Source organism: Lissotriton helveticus, chromosome 5_1 (assembly GCF_964261635.1).
Source record: "Lissotriton helveticus chromosome 5_1, aLisHel1.1, whole genome shotgun sequence".
Classification (NCBI taxonomy): domain Eukaryota; kingdom Metazoa; phylum Chordata; class Amphibia; order Caudata; family Salamandridae; genus Lissotriton; species Lissotriton helveticus.
In genome coordinates this window covers 714871883-714889027 of record NC_136065.1, presented here as the reverse complement: position 1 = coordinate 714889027, position 17145 = coordinate 714871883, and the positions used below count along the sequence as shown (strand labels likewise).

Below are 17145 nucleotides of genomic sequence, written 5' to 3'. Positions count from 1 at the left end.
CTAACTTCGGCTCCTTCCAGCGAGGCTCCAGCGGACTTGAACGATCAAAATTGCGGACGAGGACCAGGGTGCCGGGAAGGATCTCGTGTGGCTTGACTTCAGTATTGTCGGGAAATGCGGCGGCAACCTGTGAACGACAAGAGTGTAGGGCAGACATCAAGGAAGCTAGGTAATCTGTCAGCATATTACTGGAAACATCTGTAATACTTCGGGGTCTAGGTGTACCCCACATATTCGGGGGGCGGCCGAATACGACCTCATAAGGGGACAGACCTGATCTGGAGTGTGCGACCATGCGCATATAAAACAAAGCGACTGGCAGAGCAACTAACCAGTCTACACCTTTTTCTTGACAGACTTTGGCAATACGTATTTTCAAGGTTTGATTATGTCTCTCTACGAGACCGGCTGCTTCTGGATGGCGTACACAATGGAACTTCCACTGGTACCCTAGTAAAAGGGAAACGTGCTTCATTAGTTCAGATGAGAATGGCTGGCCGTTATCAGAATACACGACCCTAGGGAGTCCATAGCGGGGGAAGAATTCACGAACCAACTGCTTGGCAGTGGTCGCGGCTGTGTAATCTGGGACTGGATATGCTTCTGTCCACCTGGACAAAGCGCATACAACTACAAGGACATACTTGAAACCTCGACATCGCTCCATCTGAATATAATCCATCTGGAGGACTTCAAAAGGGTGGTCAGGAGGTTGGAATCCACCTTGTTCCACCGGGACACTTTTACCTGGATTGAACTGGCAACATATCATACAGGTACGGACTTTCTGCTTGGCTGCAGCTCGTAAATGCTTGTTAAACCAAATGTTCTGGATACTGTCTAACATGGCTTTTTCTCCTAAATGTGCAGGACTATGTGCGGTATTGATAATGACTTGAACCATTGAGTCGGGGAGAAACCATGTGGCTTTTCCCCTCGTCAACCATCCCTGATCTGTCTGGACCCCTCCTTGTTCGGACCATTTCTTAATTTCTTCAGGAGTAGCATGTAACTGGATATCTATGACATCTTGAGTAGGGTCCTTAACTGTCATACAAGTAGTCTGTTCTAGAGTGGATGTCGGTGTCTTGTTAACTGGTATGTCTGGAGTCTGTGCTGTAAGCTTGGCTGTTCGATCTGCTAGATCATTACCTTGAGAAATAATGTCTGTAACTTTCGGATGTGCTTTGCATTTCATAATAGCGATGGATGTCGGTAAATGTATTGCATCTAACAGAGCTTGAATAAGGAACCCATGCTGAATCTTGGTTCCATGAGAAGTCATGAAACCTCTCTCCTGCCAGAGCACTCCGAAGTCGTGTACAACTCCGAATGCGTAGCGTGAATCTGTGTAAATATTAACTTTCAGGTTCTTGGCACATATGCAGGCTTGAGTCAGAGCAACTAGCTCTGCTGCTTGAGCAGACAGGGTGTCAATACGATGTGTTTCAATAACTTCAGTGTCAGTAGTCACTGCATACGCGGCTACTAGTTCTCCTGTACTTGTTCTCATACATGAACCATCCACATAAAGTGTCAGGTCGGGGTCTGGTAATGGAATATCTGTCAGGTCTTGTCTCGGCTTAGTCATAGTGTTAACTACTTCCACACAGTCATGTGTGGCAGGATTTGAAGTAACTGACGGTAACAGTGTAGCAGGATTTAGAACGTTGCAGCGTCTGATTTCTATGTGTGGCTGGAATAGTGTCAATTCATAACCTGTTAAACGTGCAATTGTCAAGTGCTGAGTCTGTGTTCGGTTTAAAAGAACTTCCACGGAGTGTGGAACTTGTACTGTCAGGGAATGTCCTAATACTATGGAATCACTTTGTCTGATAGCTAGAGCTGTGGCTGCAACTGACTTGAGGCACGCATGCAGAGCCTGGGCTACTGGATCTAGTGTGCTCGAAAAATAAGCACAGGGCTTGTATTGTCCGGCTTGATCTTGTGTGAGAACAGATAATGCTGTACCATCACGTTCTGTGACAAAAAGTGTAAAAGACTTACTGTAGTTCGGTGTAGCTAGAACAGGTGCTTGGCATAAAGCTTTCTTTAACTCATTGAAACTAAGTGTATGTTCAGATGTCCAAGGGAGGACAGTCGATACGGCTGCCTCCTGTGTCGTTAACTGTATCAGTGGTTTGGCTAGAAATGCATACTGAGGAATCCATTGTCTGCAATAAGAAGTAAGGCCGATAAAAGCACGTACCTCCTTCTGTGTCTTGGGCTGAGGGAGACTCGCTATTAACTGGATACGGTCGGGTGTCAACTGCCTACCCCACTTGGACAGTAAGTGGCCTAAGTAGATCACTTGCTGGACACAGAATTGAAGCTTTGAAGGGGACACCTTGTGCCCCATCTCGGCTAGGAAATACAGAACTGTGAGTGACGCTCGCTCGCAAGCACGTTCAGAACGGGCAGTGATCAGTAGATCATCGACATATTGGAGCAGGGCAGTGTCAGTTGGCATGTGAATGTTGTCTAGTTGTCTCTTAAGTGCTTGACTGTAAATACTAGGACTTTCTGTGAAACCTTGAGGAGCTCGTGTGAATTTATAGCTCCTTCCATTTAAACAGAATCCGAAAAGGTACTGGCTGTCTGGATGAATGGGGACACTGAAAAATGCATTCTTGAGGTCGATTACGGTAAAGAATATTGCCTCAGGATCAATGGCTGTCAATAGAGATGAGATATCTGGAACAACTGGGTACTGAGGAATGATACATTTATTGAGTTCTCGAAGGTCAATCACTAATCGATATACTGGGGGTGCATTTGGATCAGTACGTTTCATGACTGGAATGATAGGAGAATTACATACATTGGAGTCAGTTTCTACAACTACTCCTTGAGCCATAAGCTCGTCAATAATTTTGGATAAGGCTGCTACAGCCTCAGGTGGCAATCTGTACTGTCTGATTCGTGGTAACACTACACCTTGCTTGAGAGTCACACGATGGGGTGTGATTTGCATGAAACCAACATCAGTTGGACCTTGCGCCCATAGATGTTGCGGGACATTTGACAATCTCGGATCAAAATCTCGTAATACATAGTAACCCTTGAAGTCACGTAAAAACAAACGTATCCCCTCTGGGGAACAGCAAATAACTGCACCTAATTCTTTCAGTGTCTTAATGCCTAACAAATTTTCTGGACATGACTTCGTAAGCAATAGATCAGTAGTTCGGGACAATGGACCTACTTCTAGAGTAACTGGCTTTGATATCTCGTTTACAATAGGCTGTCCTGAAAATCCAAGGGAAACATTTCTAGAGCCTGAGAGCGGAGCCCCTGGAACCTCGTCGTGACTAATGGTAGTCCTACTTGCCCCTGTATCAATCAGAAACTTTCTGTCTTTCCCTAATACTTGACTGTGAACATAGGGACCTTCTTGATCTACAGGAATCTCGATGAGAGGCAAGCCTACCTCCCTCTCTAGGCTGTTTCATGAATACGCTTGATACTCTGGATACTCGGATTGTGCATACTGGTACATCTGCTGTGTAACATGCTGTGTTGCAGCTATAGGTTGCGGTGCTGGAACTGTCTGTTGTGCATTCTGTGGTGACTGAGAAGTCTGTGAAACTTGTTCTTGTCTAGGCGGACGTGGTCTTTCTTTAGTTTTACCAGTGGCTATATTGTGTTTCAGAACTGCACACTCGTTTATGAAATGACCTGGCTGTTTACAATAATTGCATGTCCCTTTAACGGGAGCTGCAGGATGACTGGCTTGATTCGGACCCCTCTTCTGACTGTCTTGTGGAACAGATTGTGCAACTAGTACTTTCATTTTCGTGTCTTTCATACGTCTTCTCTCGTGTTCTTGCTCTTCTCTGATTCTATTCTGGTGATACTGGAGCATTTGGAGCATCTGGGACGGAGTACTAGCTTGCCAAGTACTTTCGACTTTCAAAACTCTATTCTTAACTTGTGGACTTGAATTCTCGACTAGTTTAGTAACAAAAAGATGAGGGTATGACTCGCTACTCGTCTTCAAACCACTGTTTATTATAAAACATTTCTCAAATCTAGAATAAAAATCACTAGTATCTTCGTCTGGTTTCTGTTTACAGGCTGAGATTGCATCCCAGTCTTCCTTTTTCGTGGCTAATAACCTAGGCAAAACTTGTATCAATAATTCTGGTAATTCTTTACATTTGTCTCCAAGACCGGTACCTGGTACTCGTATCTTATCTTCAGCTTCTAGAGCTGTCCAATCGATCTTTTTCTCTCCCACCTCCCAATCTTTTTCCTTGAGTTTTTCGTATATGCCCGCAGGCAACAGGACTTTTAACATTTTAATAATATCTGGATACGTGTATTCTCCCATACGGAGCATGTCTTTTAATTCTCGGTGGAACCCTGCTGGATCTTTGTCGTGACAGGGAATTCATTTCTTCATCTCTAAGAGTTCCATCTTGGTAACTGGGGTGTAAACAAATACTCGTTGCATTTCACCACCCGCTGTCCTAACTGGGTGTACTTCTCGTAACGGATGCTGTCTATCTATATAAAACGGTTTACTTTCTGGAGGTGAGACATGAACAAAATGCGGATTTAGGAACGTTCTATATTTGTGGCGCTGTTCTAGAATGACACTAATTAAATCAGTACCTAAACCTTTCCATCTATACTGGAGTAACTCGTTCAGGACATCATGTAACGGACCTGGATCAGAATGTTGACCCTCATACAGAGTAATGAGGTGTTGGATCATATACATACCCACCAGTCGCTGCTCGGCTGGGGGCAGTTTCAGAAACATTTGTGCCACTATTTCGTCTGGAAAAGTGGTAGAATCAGTAATCCATCTGACTGCTGATCGGGCTAGTTCCTGTTCATGCATGGTACTTAACTCACTATAACCGATTCGTGATTTCAGAATGTGATCGGTAGCTTGAAATACTTGTTCTAGAGAACCTTGTTCTGGTGCTGGAAGAGGAACAGTTTTCTTGTGTTCTAGGCGTAAATGTCGGTCTGGAAATCTAGATTTACCTACATACGCTATTCTGGCGGTGTTCTCGTCGTCTACCTCTTCAGTAGGAGAGTCATTTTCTTTCTCGCTTCCTAGAGCTTCTTTGCGTTGTTCGTGTAACCTTATTATTTCTTTACGTATTTTCTTGTACATACTCTCTATACTATTGAGTGTCTTGTGCTTACCCTCGGCTATATTATCACTCCACTTTGTCAGAATTTTCATTTTGGTCGGATCTTTAGTCGGGGAATCTTGTTCCCTAATTAAACAATTGATCAGAAACTTTAACAGCATGAACTGGATCTCAGATTTTCTGTGAGACATGACTTCACCAATACTTTCTGGATCTTGTCCTGTACGAATGAAACGATACATTCTGTCTAGATCTTCTTTCATATTCGGTAGGGTGTCCAAATACTCGGTCACCCGTCTTACACGTAATGAATATATAACCATACTATCATCACCTGGGACCGGATCATAACGGCATTCGGTAAGAGCTCGTCTGATATCTGCAACAGACTGATGTTTGGGCGTGCGCTGTAACGCACGTTCATGTAACTCGACTGACGTTACACGTTTGTGTGGCGGCGGGGTTCCCGGAGGACCTCCTCCCGCGGCCCCTAAACTGGAATCGTCGACTGATACTCTTCGTGCTGGCAGAGTGACCAGTGTAGCGGGTACTTGTAATGTAGGCTGGACCGGGGGTACCGTAACAGGTGCTGTAACAGGTGCCCCGGTGACTGGAGGAGCAGGATTTACATTATTTACAGGAGCTGGCGGAACAGGATTTGCATATTCTGGGACTGTGTCGTCCAAATAGGACGAGAGAAAAATATCAGCTGCGGTCGGTTTGTGACGTAGCTTGGTCGGAACTAAGGGTGGCGGAAAATTACTGGATGCTTCCGGGGTTGCTTTTGGCAAACCCTCGGCAAGAAGAGGATACATACCCTTAATAAGGGCATTCCTCTGTCTGTCTGACTGTTCGGTTTTAACTCATTCACCTATTTCGATTAATTCCCTTTCTTGGGCTCTTTCTAAGGATTCTCTACTTAATTCTGACTTTCTGATTTCTTTTTCGGTTCTTTTATGAGATTCTTTGCGCCATAACTCGATGGCATCTTTCTGTGACTGTCTGGCTTTCTTTTTCCATAATGCTTCTTCTACTCGCATGATGCACTCGGCATCCCATGTACCCGATACGGGCCATCTGTACTTTTCTTCTAACTGTTTGGTGTACTCCACCCACAAATCTAGATATAATATGGCACTTATGCCATGCTTTTGATACATAAAATGACCTGGACTGTCCCTAGGCGGGACAGGAACTGCTTCTTCTAACAGACCTTTTCTAGTTCTTAACTGACGTAACTTGGAAAACAATGGCATGACTGGGCTGGAGTCTAGACACAATACAATACACAATGAACACGATAATTACTGCAGAAACACCACTTTCATACCACGACATTGAAATACATGAATGACATTTAAAATAACAGTTCGGACAAAATACTACCTGGAATACTGGAAACAGAATACATGAATTTCTCGAGAACAGAACGGACTAGAACAGAAACGAGATGCACTGCTAAAACAGTACGAAACTTACCGGTCTCATAAAGAGGCACGTCAGGACCCGCTTCCACCTAAGTGGACACTGCGTGTTGGATCTGTGTACCCAAACCCACGGACCAGTGACAATGCAATTGACCCTGTCTAGATACTACCCCAGCAACGGTACTCACCGGGCAGCAAGAACGGAAGGCCTCGGACTGGACTGGACTGGACTGCTACGACGACGGACGGACGAACTTCGGACTTCAGTTACAGGTGGGCCTCCGGATACCTCGGACCTTGGACTCTCGGCTTGGGCTCTGGTCGGGACTCGCCGCGTTCCTCCACCGCCTCGTCTGGACGCTGGACCGCAACCTCCGTCTCCTCCGTGGGCCTGAGGGATACTTGAAGCAGAAATATCTGCACGTGGCCGGTATGGTTCCGTCACGGCTGCAGAGGATCAGGGGGCTTGCGTGGCTTCACCGGCGCGTGGGGAAAGGGCAAGTCCCTATTCGGGCGCCATTATGTGGTAAATAAATAAATAATACCTCTATTTTTGACTAGATATACAATAACAGATAGCTCAATAAATAAGAGTCAAGATTCGAGGTAGTAGGAGTTTGCAGGTTTAATACAGCATAAAGGACAGGAACAGGACAACCTGCACGGGAATAGGATGGCAGCGCTGCACGGGGCAGGGACAAAGGAAGGGAATGGCAACTTTTAATAACAGTGCACAAGTATATATACTTAAACAAAATACATGATGTTCAATACAATAGGCGTAGCAGTGGGCAGGGCCTGTAGCAGTCGCGAAAGATAAGGCAGAAAGTAGGTGTAACAAGAGGCGTGAACAGGGCGTATACATAGACATGTGATGTAAACGTAACGGAATATGTCACAAATGGGGCGGAAACATGGAGGGGGCTACCTAAGGAGCCGGGACCTCTAACCTAGTGGTGCGCGCAAGCTGGCAATGACGTGTTACTAGGGAGAAGCTGGGGGCTATGACTTCTGAGCTAGAAGGAGAGACGAAAGTCTGGAGAGTCAGAGCGACATGTACCTAAACACTATCTAGTATCTGATGTTTAGAGAACATGTTGATAGAATCCAAAAGTTATCAGGGCAAAGGCTAACAGACACTAAGACTGGTGCATGCATTATTCTACATGTAGTGTGTGTTGAGGAATATTAAATGACCATAAATACAGTATTTCTCTTACATGGAGACGTAAAGGCTAGACGATGACTGAAACTATTGATGCGATTCAGTAGCTTAGGAATGCAGAGAAGGAGGGCTGGACTGATAACTAGAATCATAACATACTCTTGGCAGACTGGCAGGCAGAGCCAGGCCGAGCCGGGCACTGTGAGGCAGGAAGTAAGTGAAGGGTCAGGGATACAGGTGGGGGCTGTATCGCTCCTCGGAGAGGGTTCAGGAGACAGGAGCTGAATCTGAGTCCGGGCCCTTTTGAGGCCTAGAAACGGGGACTTTCAATGAAATAACGTGCACACTGAGAAACGTGGCAATGTAGCTTTACATAGGCCTAATACTCGTAGCTTTCACGAGAACTGGAAACTGGCATACTAGAGATGGACACAACTGTAATTGCGTCTTTAATCGATCATGGGGAATACATATGCATATTAATCATGCACATATAGCATAAGATGGGGAACACGTAGGGACACAGAACATGGCAAAATTTACTTTTCCACATCTCAACGACAATGCGATCTAGAGGATCTGAGATGTCATATGTTTTCTGAAAGCTGCGAAAAGACCTATTCCAGTGACATCTATAATTGAGAAACCCTAGAATAGCATACACTTTGGTTGTAAGTTGAAAATTGATATGTGTCAGATGAAGGAACCATGCTTATATGTATTTGTATTATGTTGCTTAAGCTCATAGTGAGGAGATCTTTTCATTTCTTTCATGTGACGATGATTTTGAGACTAAGAACGGGTATTGGGATTATGTGATATATATAATTCTTTATATCTAGAATGTGTCCGCTATTAACGACAATTTATCTGGACTATCTATAATCCCTTTACATTTAATCATGTGAAAGTGAGTCAACACACATTGATAACATCAAACCCCACGAGCACCAAGGCAACAGGATTTATGTATTTTGATTTGATTTGGATTTTGAATCATGATTTACGATTTGCCATTGATTAATTTTGATTGGATCCTCAGAGGGGATTGCTGGGAGACTACTATTTCTCTTTCTTTCTCTTGTTCCCAGAGATTGGTTTTATATATGAACTGTGATTTTTAGATTTGTAAATAATCTAATGAGCTTTCTGCTGCCACACGTCAAGCATCCAACCCTATGACTCCCATAGTTTAGTTATAAGTAACTTCAATAGAAATGTTATTGAACTTGAAGTCTTATAATTTGATGGACTGCACTAATTTTGACAGGGGACATTAGCCGATCCACGGCTGGATTACTTTCTCCAAATTTGGATTATATTTTATACACACCATAGTCGGAATCCGGCACCTGCCCATCGGTGGGCTTAAGTGTTTTCTACATCTTTTATATGTATGATGTTGATTTGTTTTGTAATCATAACACACACTACAAGATGGCTGCTTTTATTCTGCATGGTGTGAGTCCCCTTTCACTGTTTATGTCCTAAGGATGTGGGAGTGACAGAATAATGTTTAAAAACAATGTCGAGAGAAAATGCAGTGTAAACACACACTGACGAAGGCAGAACGCCGAAACGCGTCTGTGTGTCCCCCTCCGCTAAATAAAATCTAGCGTGTTGAAAGTATTCTACCCTTCGAGTGCTGTCTCGTTCTTCTACCGAGTTTGGGAGGATTTTGAGCGTCATATATATATATATATATATATATATATATATTATCTATCTATCTAGAATTGGGGTTTCTCTCGTATTCCCAGAACCGACCTGACAAAATAATCACAAGCTGGGTGCAATCAAAATGGGGGTTTATTGTCAGTCATAAACCCGCCGTGACGCGTTTCGCCACCGTAGTGGCTTGTTCACACAGTGTTACCACAATCCCAGTAGCCATTACATACACAGGAGTATAAACATAGTAGAAGGACTCAAAGCAGAATGTACAATACTGTATATTTTGAGTGCCATCTTGTCGTCTTATTTTCAGTACTTTTCATTCGAATATATAGGCAATTTCTTACACTCTTGACCATCTGGATGAATTGTGATGGACATGAAGTCACTGTTTTAGTATTTGTGTTTGGATCATATACCTCTATTGTGATGTTAGCTACTGCTGTCGCGCATGTATATAGCGTGCGTTGTGTGGTAAATTTCTTACGCTCTGTACATCTAAACTAATTACGATTGACATGAGGTCACTCTGTGTGTTTTGAATTTGGCTCATTTGTCTCACTTGTAGTGATTCATGAAACTGTCGCGCATGTATCTACCATGCGCTAAGCATTGTGGATGTAGTAGTTCCCATGTACTGCGCGTGTATGTTTATGCTCCCCACATAAAATTAAAACAATGCGCTTATGTACCGACATGTATTACAGCCTATGCCCGCATCGGTGTATAACCCTCATTAGTGGGTACCTTCTATCAATGTCTTCAGCACTCTACATCTGGCAGTTATCGCCATTGGGTAGACACACTAAATTAACATACTACGCAATAGATGCATGGTAGATACATGCACGACAGTTTCATGAAGCACTACAAGTGAGACAAATGAGCCGAACTCAAAACACACAGAGTGACCTCATGTCAATCGTAATTAGTTTAGATATACAGTGCGTTAATAGTGATTACTGTGATGGAGTCCTGATGAAGGCCATGCCGAAAAACGCGTAGTGTGATAACATACCGCCAGTCTCTATATATCATGGTTATCTACTGTTATAATGTAACATCTAGATCATGGAATCTGTTACCTTCTTTGATGTAATGATTTAAGCCGTACAGACTCTCTCTGTATTATATCCTGTATCCTTTCCATTCTATATGATATATATATCTCGTTTCGCCGGAAACTGAAGTCAACTAATGGCAAGGCGAATCATATAAAAATGTGAAGGGGTACTTGTCCTCTCACTTGTGATATTGGCAGATGACTATTCAAGGGACCATGATCTTCTTTCCCATTGCATGGAGAAATAGGTGAAATTCAAACGTCACTAATGACTAAACTCAACGTTCTCATCTGGCATGCGCAGTATAGTATTCACAGGGTTCCTTCTGGATAAAATGATGGATTGGATGCAGTGCACGTAACACTTCTAAAACGGATGGATCGCACCGTCTATATGTATGTATAGGAAACACATGCAGCAGATACCGCGCTCCAGAATAATAAATGACAACTGCAAATATCAATTGTACGCAGCAATATTGATATCCGAAAAAAGGAATCCCTCCTATTTTCTCATTGTTGTACAACTCGTTAAACTCTCCAGTTGCCTTATGATCGATTTCCCTCCGTGCTGCAGAGACTTGGTTGCAGATCGCCTCTATAATCTGAGTCGTATAGATGGAGCAGATGGCTACTTCTGCCCACATCCTCTATATCAGTTTCTAAATGTATACTTATTTACAATGATCCACTTGGCTACTCCCCCTACTCCTTGTTATCCATCTTTTTCATGATTTTATGAAAGGTTTCAATCCATGGGGCTGAATTTTTTGACTGTGTATGATCTTTAACTAAAAGACTCATTGATTCATCAGTTGTTAAGACTGGCCCAATAATTGTGATATTTTTTTTAAAGATTATTTTTTATTACTGGTACTTGAATAATATTAGTCAGTCCCAACTCGAGCTTACTGTGTTGCCTTTCAAGAGGCCTAGCCATCTTTTCAAACTATTCATTTTGATAAGCGAGAGCCAATTGGTGTTTTCCCTAGGAGGATTTGACAACCATACAAAACCAAATGTACTATTTTCAAATTGACAGACTCTTTAAGGACTTCTAGAGATGTATGCTCCAGTGCAGCATCTTTTTTTTAACATGCAAGCCACCAACTTTGATCTTGAATCCTGTTGATCGATATGTTATTTTATGTTAAGATTGTATTAAAAAGAATGCATAGGTACCTGTAATCTCTTACCAACTCCAATTGTACCTCATACAGCCACCACCTCTGATGTGTCTTTTGGATAGTTTATTAGAGAATACCATATTTTTGTTTTTAGAAATGTTAATAATCAGATTGTTCTCATATGGTATGCCAAAAATGCCTCTAATTTCCTCTAAAGTCCTACAGGGGTAGGATCTAATAAAACTGTTGTCCGCATAAATCTGTGAAGAAATAGCCCCTCCTACCTTTGGTGGAAATGAGCGAGCATGTCTTATTCTGGTACATCTGCAATATATAGAGAAGAAAGGAGTGGGTTTACTATATACCCTTGCCTTATGCCATTTATTGTGTGTATTTTCCTAGCTAGTGCTCCATTCTTCCCCAGTTCTATTCTCATCCATTACCCCTCATCGAATTGATTTATCAATTTTAACAATCCAGGAAGAATATTCTAATTCATCATTTTTCCATGAGGAGGATGCGATTAATTATGGCAAACACTATAGATAAGTCTATATCTGAAACATAAAGGGTCTGCTTTCTTCTTAAGACCTAATCTTAGGCCAGGAGTTTCAGTATGAAGCAATCATCAACTATAGAATACACTTTCCTTAGGCCTAACTTTTTGAAGCACTACCATGTAGACCCTTAAACTCCAGAACAGATCTTGTTCTGGAATACCAAGTCACACACTGCCAAGCACTTTCAACACTTTCATATGAAACCATGTACATCTTGCCAAAAGACTGGAACTGTATTTTCTCCAGCATTTCTATGAACTATCAAAACTGCCTGTACCAACATGCAGATGAAAATAACTACTTTTGGTTCTAAACCCATCATTAAATGGACAGAAGGTGGCATACTTTGCTCAGGTGGTATATCACTCTGTTGTCCTAACTGCAGTACCGTGGTGCATTTCTACTAACGTTTTCAAGTAAAATCCCTCCATATGTGAATTCCCTTTGACTTGAGCGTTTCCCTTTGTGGGATTCCAAACTCTGGCCAGTACCTTTGGAAACCTATTCTACATCTGGCTGGCAGTCAGGACTTTTTGAGTCTTTGTTGACTCTGGGCTCTCTACTTTCTCTTTTGCATTGGCCCTTTTAGGTTTTCCTCATTGTGGCCCTGCAGTTAATAGCGAATTTGCCTCTAGGCATTATGACCACAAATATATTTTCATGACCTTTATACACTTCATCATATTTTAAAATCTGGCAATGAAGTGCACGTCTTCTTAGGTGACTCTACAAAGGCAATCTGGTAAAACGTTATAGTGTAAAAGGCAGTGTCTCAAGTGGGCTGGCCACTGTCCCATGCTCAGTGATGTGCAGGGCAAATGCAAAATGTTAAAGACAGCTGAGCAGACCAATAGCTGAGGATAGCTGACCCAATTCATAGCTGTGTATGCATATATGTGTTAATATTCATGAAGTTTGTTGATTACCTTATACTTGCAAGGCACTTCAGTGGTCTATAGGCCTGGGCTAAAAAAAGAAGACAGAGGGATTTAATCTGTCTCCTCCATGTTCTATTATGTTATGTGCATTTATAGACTTCGAAAATTATGCAGTGACTCATATTTTTAAGTGTGAAATTCTGTGTCTTTGCTTTCACAAACAATATTTTTTATACGGGGGTCGATGTTGTTTGGCCTACAGGTCCCATTAGACAAAGTTAACACAAAAGTGAGAGACTGACTGCCTCCACTGTTGACATCTATTTGAGATAGTTAAATGTCGGAGAACGATTACATTCAAGGAAAACAACATCATTAAGTGAATTATTGGCATCCATCCTTTCCTTGTAGTCAGTGGTTGTAGTGCAGTACAATGCATTCACTACCAAGGAGTATCCAGAAATTTAAATACCCCCCCCCCTACTTTGAACCAAATCTCTGATGGCACCAGGCAAATTAATAAAGAGCTCCTTTGTGTCTCCCATCCAAGCATCTATCCATTAATTTTTTTCAACCTTTCCTCCACCCGCTGATATCCACCATTTCACCTTTCTATAGTCATCCATTCATTCGTTCATCCGCAATTGTCTTTCATCGTTCCATCCATTGTCATTACATCCATAAACTCATCCGCTTTGATACCTACCATTTCACCATTACATTCTGTCATCCATTCATTCTTTCAATCCTCATTCAGTCTTTCACCTTTCCATCAATCCATTGGCAATTCGATTCAGCAACTCACACATACCTCTATGCATTCATCTATCCATATATCCATCTACTCAACATCCATCCTTTGAGCTAACCATCCATTAAAAAAGCCTTTCATCCATCAGTGGATCTTTTTGTCTATTGATCCATATTTCCTTCCATTTACTGTGCCATCCGTTCACCTGTCCATTCACTTAGCCGTTCACCCAGCCATGTATCCACCCACTCATCCATCCACATCTATCTACTTTCCCTTCCATCCATACTTCCCATCACCCTTCCTTACTTTCAAACTTCCTTCCTTTTGTTTAATAGTTTTCTTTAAATCTGTCTTTCCTCCTTATCTTAATTACAAGCTTTTTTCTGACCTTCCCCACTGTAGCTGCTAAAGCAGTGTAGGCGGGGAGGGTTCACGACGTCCATGCTCACTACCACTTCAGTAATAGGAGTCTATAAAAATGAAATAGCTGCACTGCATGAGCCTATTTATGCAGCACAGCAGGATGTCAGCAGAAGCCATTCCCTTTTCGGTGTAAATAAAGTTGGGAGCCACCCCTTGCAGATACTGATAATCTGAACCGTACACTTTCCAACAGTGAATTGTTCTCTTTTCCATGTAGCAGCCAGTCTTGCTAGGTATTTATCATGTCTCTTGTCTGTTATCCTTTGAAAAGTTGCCGTTTTTTTCCTTAAAGAAAAACTGCAGAGCGGCATTGACGAGCACTGGCGACGTCCTTGCACCCCTCCCTGATGGGCCCCACACTTCTAAGACTAATTGTGGTGCAGGCGATGCTTGGAAGAACCCGCTACTCAAGCCCTCACAAATCCCCTGAGTGGCTCCGATCTCAAGCCCGTCCCCTCTGTCTCCTTTCCCCGTCCACTTCAATGCTTTTCCATGCACCAAGAGGAACACTAGCTTTAATGCCAAGGTTTCTCTCCTAATGCCAAGATCAGCTTGCGTGCTCCCGAAATTATTTTGGGCTTTAAGAAAAGGAATGGTGCAAGCATGCAACCTACAGGGAACACAATTCGTTTGGCAAAGCTGCACTTGGTCGGATGTAGAAAGCTACACTTGGAAAATTACATTTCGATCTCCGGTCTTGCCAGGTGGATAGTTAAATGCATTTATATATGTTGTGCATAGTTGAAACACACTATACATGCTGTGCCAGGAGCACCATCAACTAGGAAGAAAGGAGCCACAATGCCTTATTTTTTTTAGGTAACATACCAGGATGCATGTAAGGTTGCTGCTTTGTGAGCACAATGCACCTTTACTAGCCTTTCCTTTGTGGACATCCAAGAAAGGCAAGAGGCTCATATTGGCCAAACTATCTGCTCAGTAACCACCAATTATGGGGGAATACCCTGCTTTATAGACTATGCAAAGAATAGGATATACAGCAACACATGCTACAAATGGAAAGTGTTACTGACCCTGTAATTATCTGTAGCTTGTAGTAATGTAGATTGCATGCATTTTCCAGCCTCCCTGGATGCAAGTTAAGGCATTAAATGTTGCTGTTGCTCTCTAAATATTCATTCAATATACACCTGCACACGTTTACTATTCTGCTTCGCTTAATTGATTTAATACAGTCAGACATTTGGCAGGGGCGGACAGAGCACACTCTTAGGTGGAGTCTTTGAATTGAAGCATTGTGGGCTTCAGGGAGGAGTATCCAGGTATCTCCAGATTGAGAAAAACAAATTGTAAACATTTGCACCCAACCCTAGATGGCAAAAACATGCTAAGCAAATGAACTACAGCACTATAAGGTACAATCTGATAGTTGCAGGGTAAGTAACATTTTCTTATATTTTAGCAACTGATTCTCAAAGATAGATCTGCATTTCTTCAAATACAAATTATAAAATGAACAATAAAAATTTGTATCTGTTTTGATTCATTTTCAGTTTTGCCACTGAAGCACTAAAGTGTGTTATTTATTTTAATTGAACTTTTTTGTCAGGTGTTGGTTTTGTTTTTTCTATCATAGTATGATAATCCCTTTTCTATTCTAGGCAGGCGCTGGATAAAGCAAATGTTCATTGGAGCTTTCCTTATTCCAGCAATGGTGTGTGGCACTGCCTTTTTTATCAACTTTATTGCGATCTACTATCATGCTTCGAGAGCAATTCCTTTTGGAACAATGGTAAGTGGCTTGATTGGTTAGTTTGTTTTGTGTGCATCTTATCCCATTATGTATTTCAAAACTGATATTCATAGCATAGCTACGGTATCTTAAGTATTTAAAGTATGTTGTGGGCTTACGTTTAACATATTGAAGAAGTCCATTTTCTAGCACTTTGTTTTGGTTTAAAATCGAAGTCCAGTTATCCAGATTAATACTACTATACTTTTGGCTGAAAAAACACTGTACTAATCCTTTTTTAAACCTTATAATTTGAATAAGATGAGCACACATTGTGCTAAATAATAATGCATCTTTAAGAATTTAAGAGGCTTCTAGCTTGCCCATCCTGGAGGGCAGTCAGTGAGGTGTTTAATTTTTCTGGGTCACTTGAAAGGATGTGTGTCGGTGCATTTGTCTTTTTTTGCCATATTTGACGTTTTCTAATGTTTTCTTAAATGTTCCATAATTTTTTATTAATGAAGTCCGTTTTCTTTTGTGACATGTTCCAGAGATGTTTTTCTCCTCAATACTTTGTCACTGTGACACATCTTTTTAACAAATGTCCTTTGTGTTCAGACAAAGAGGTCCTGGAAGGATGAAAACAATGTGTACACCATTTGTCTTTTAGATTATTTCTCAATCTCAAGGTGCAAAATATTATCTATGAAATCACACTTGTATGTGAGGCGTTACTTCCAAAACCTGAATCTAGGCTAATGGTGCCTTTGGTTTAAGTGTTATTGGTAACCACTATGCACATGTTCCAGACTCATGCGGCCATAAAACCTTTAGACAGAAGATAGGATGAAAAATTGAGACCTGCAGTCTCTGACCTGTTCCACTTTAAAGTCTTCTGATTCTGTAGTAGGGGATCTCTGTGTAAAGTCATAATTTCACAAAGATATACAACATATTAATAAGACAGTAATTATAGGAGTCATAAGACAATGGTGCTCAATAAGTTACACAACAATATAAAGACAATGGACTGTATAAACAAAGAGAGTGGCTGAGGAAAATTCCATATATGTGGTCTGTACAAAACTAAAACAAAACATGGCTAGAAATGCGTCCTCGTCAATCAAGGCCACATGTTACAGTGATTCATAGCGTGCACGGCTACTCCTGAGTGTCCCGGCGTGACATGAAGGCGTCAATGGTGTATCAACCACATTTAAATTTGAGGGTCATCATCAGGACAAACAATAATGAATACCAGAGCTTAAAA

General features: G+C 41.9%; 1 protein-coding gene across 1 annotated transcript in view; it reads left to right on the top strand.

The window, feature by feature from the left end:
• TM9SF3 (transmembrane 9 superfamily member 3) overlaps nt 1-17145 on the top strand; it is a 300030-nt gene that overhangs the window by 186244 nt on the left and 96641 nt on the right. Inside the window, exon 9 of the mRNA XM_078643122.1 lies at nt 15805-15935. Coding sequence (XP_078499248.1) covers nt 15805-15935 — 131 coding nt within the window. The remainder of the gene's footprint in view (nt 1-15804; nt 15936-17145) is intronic.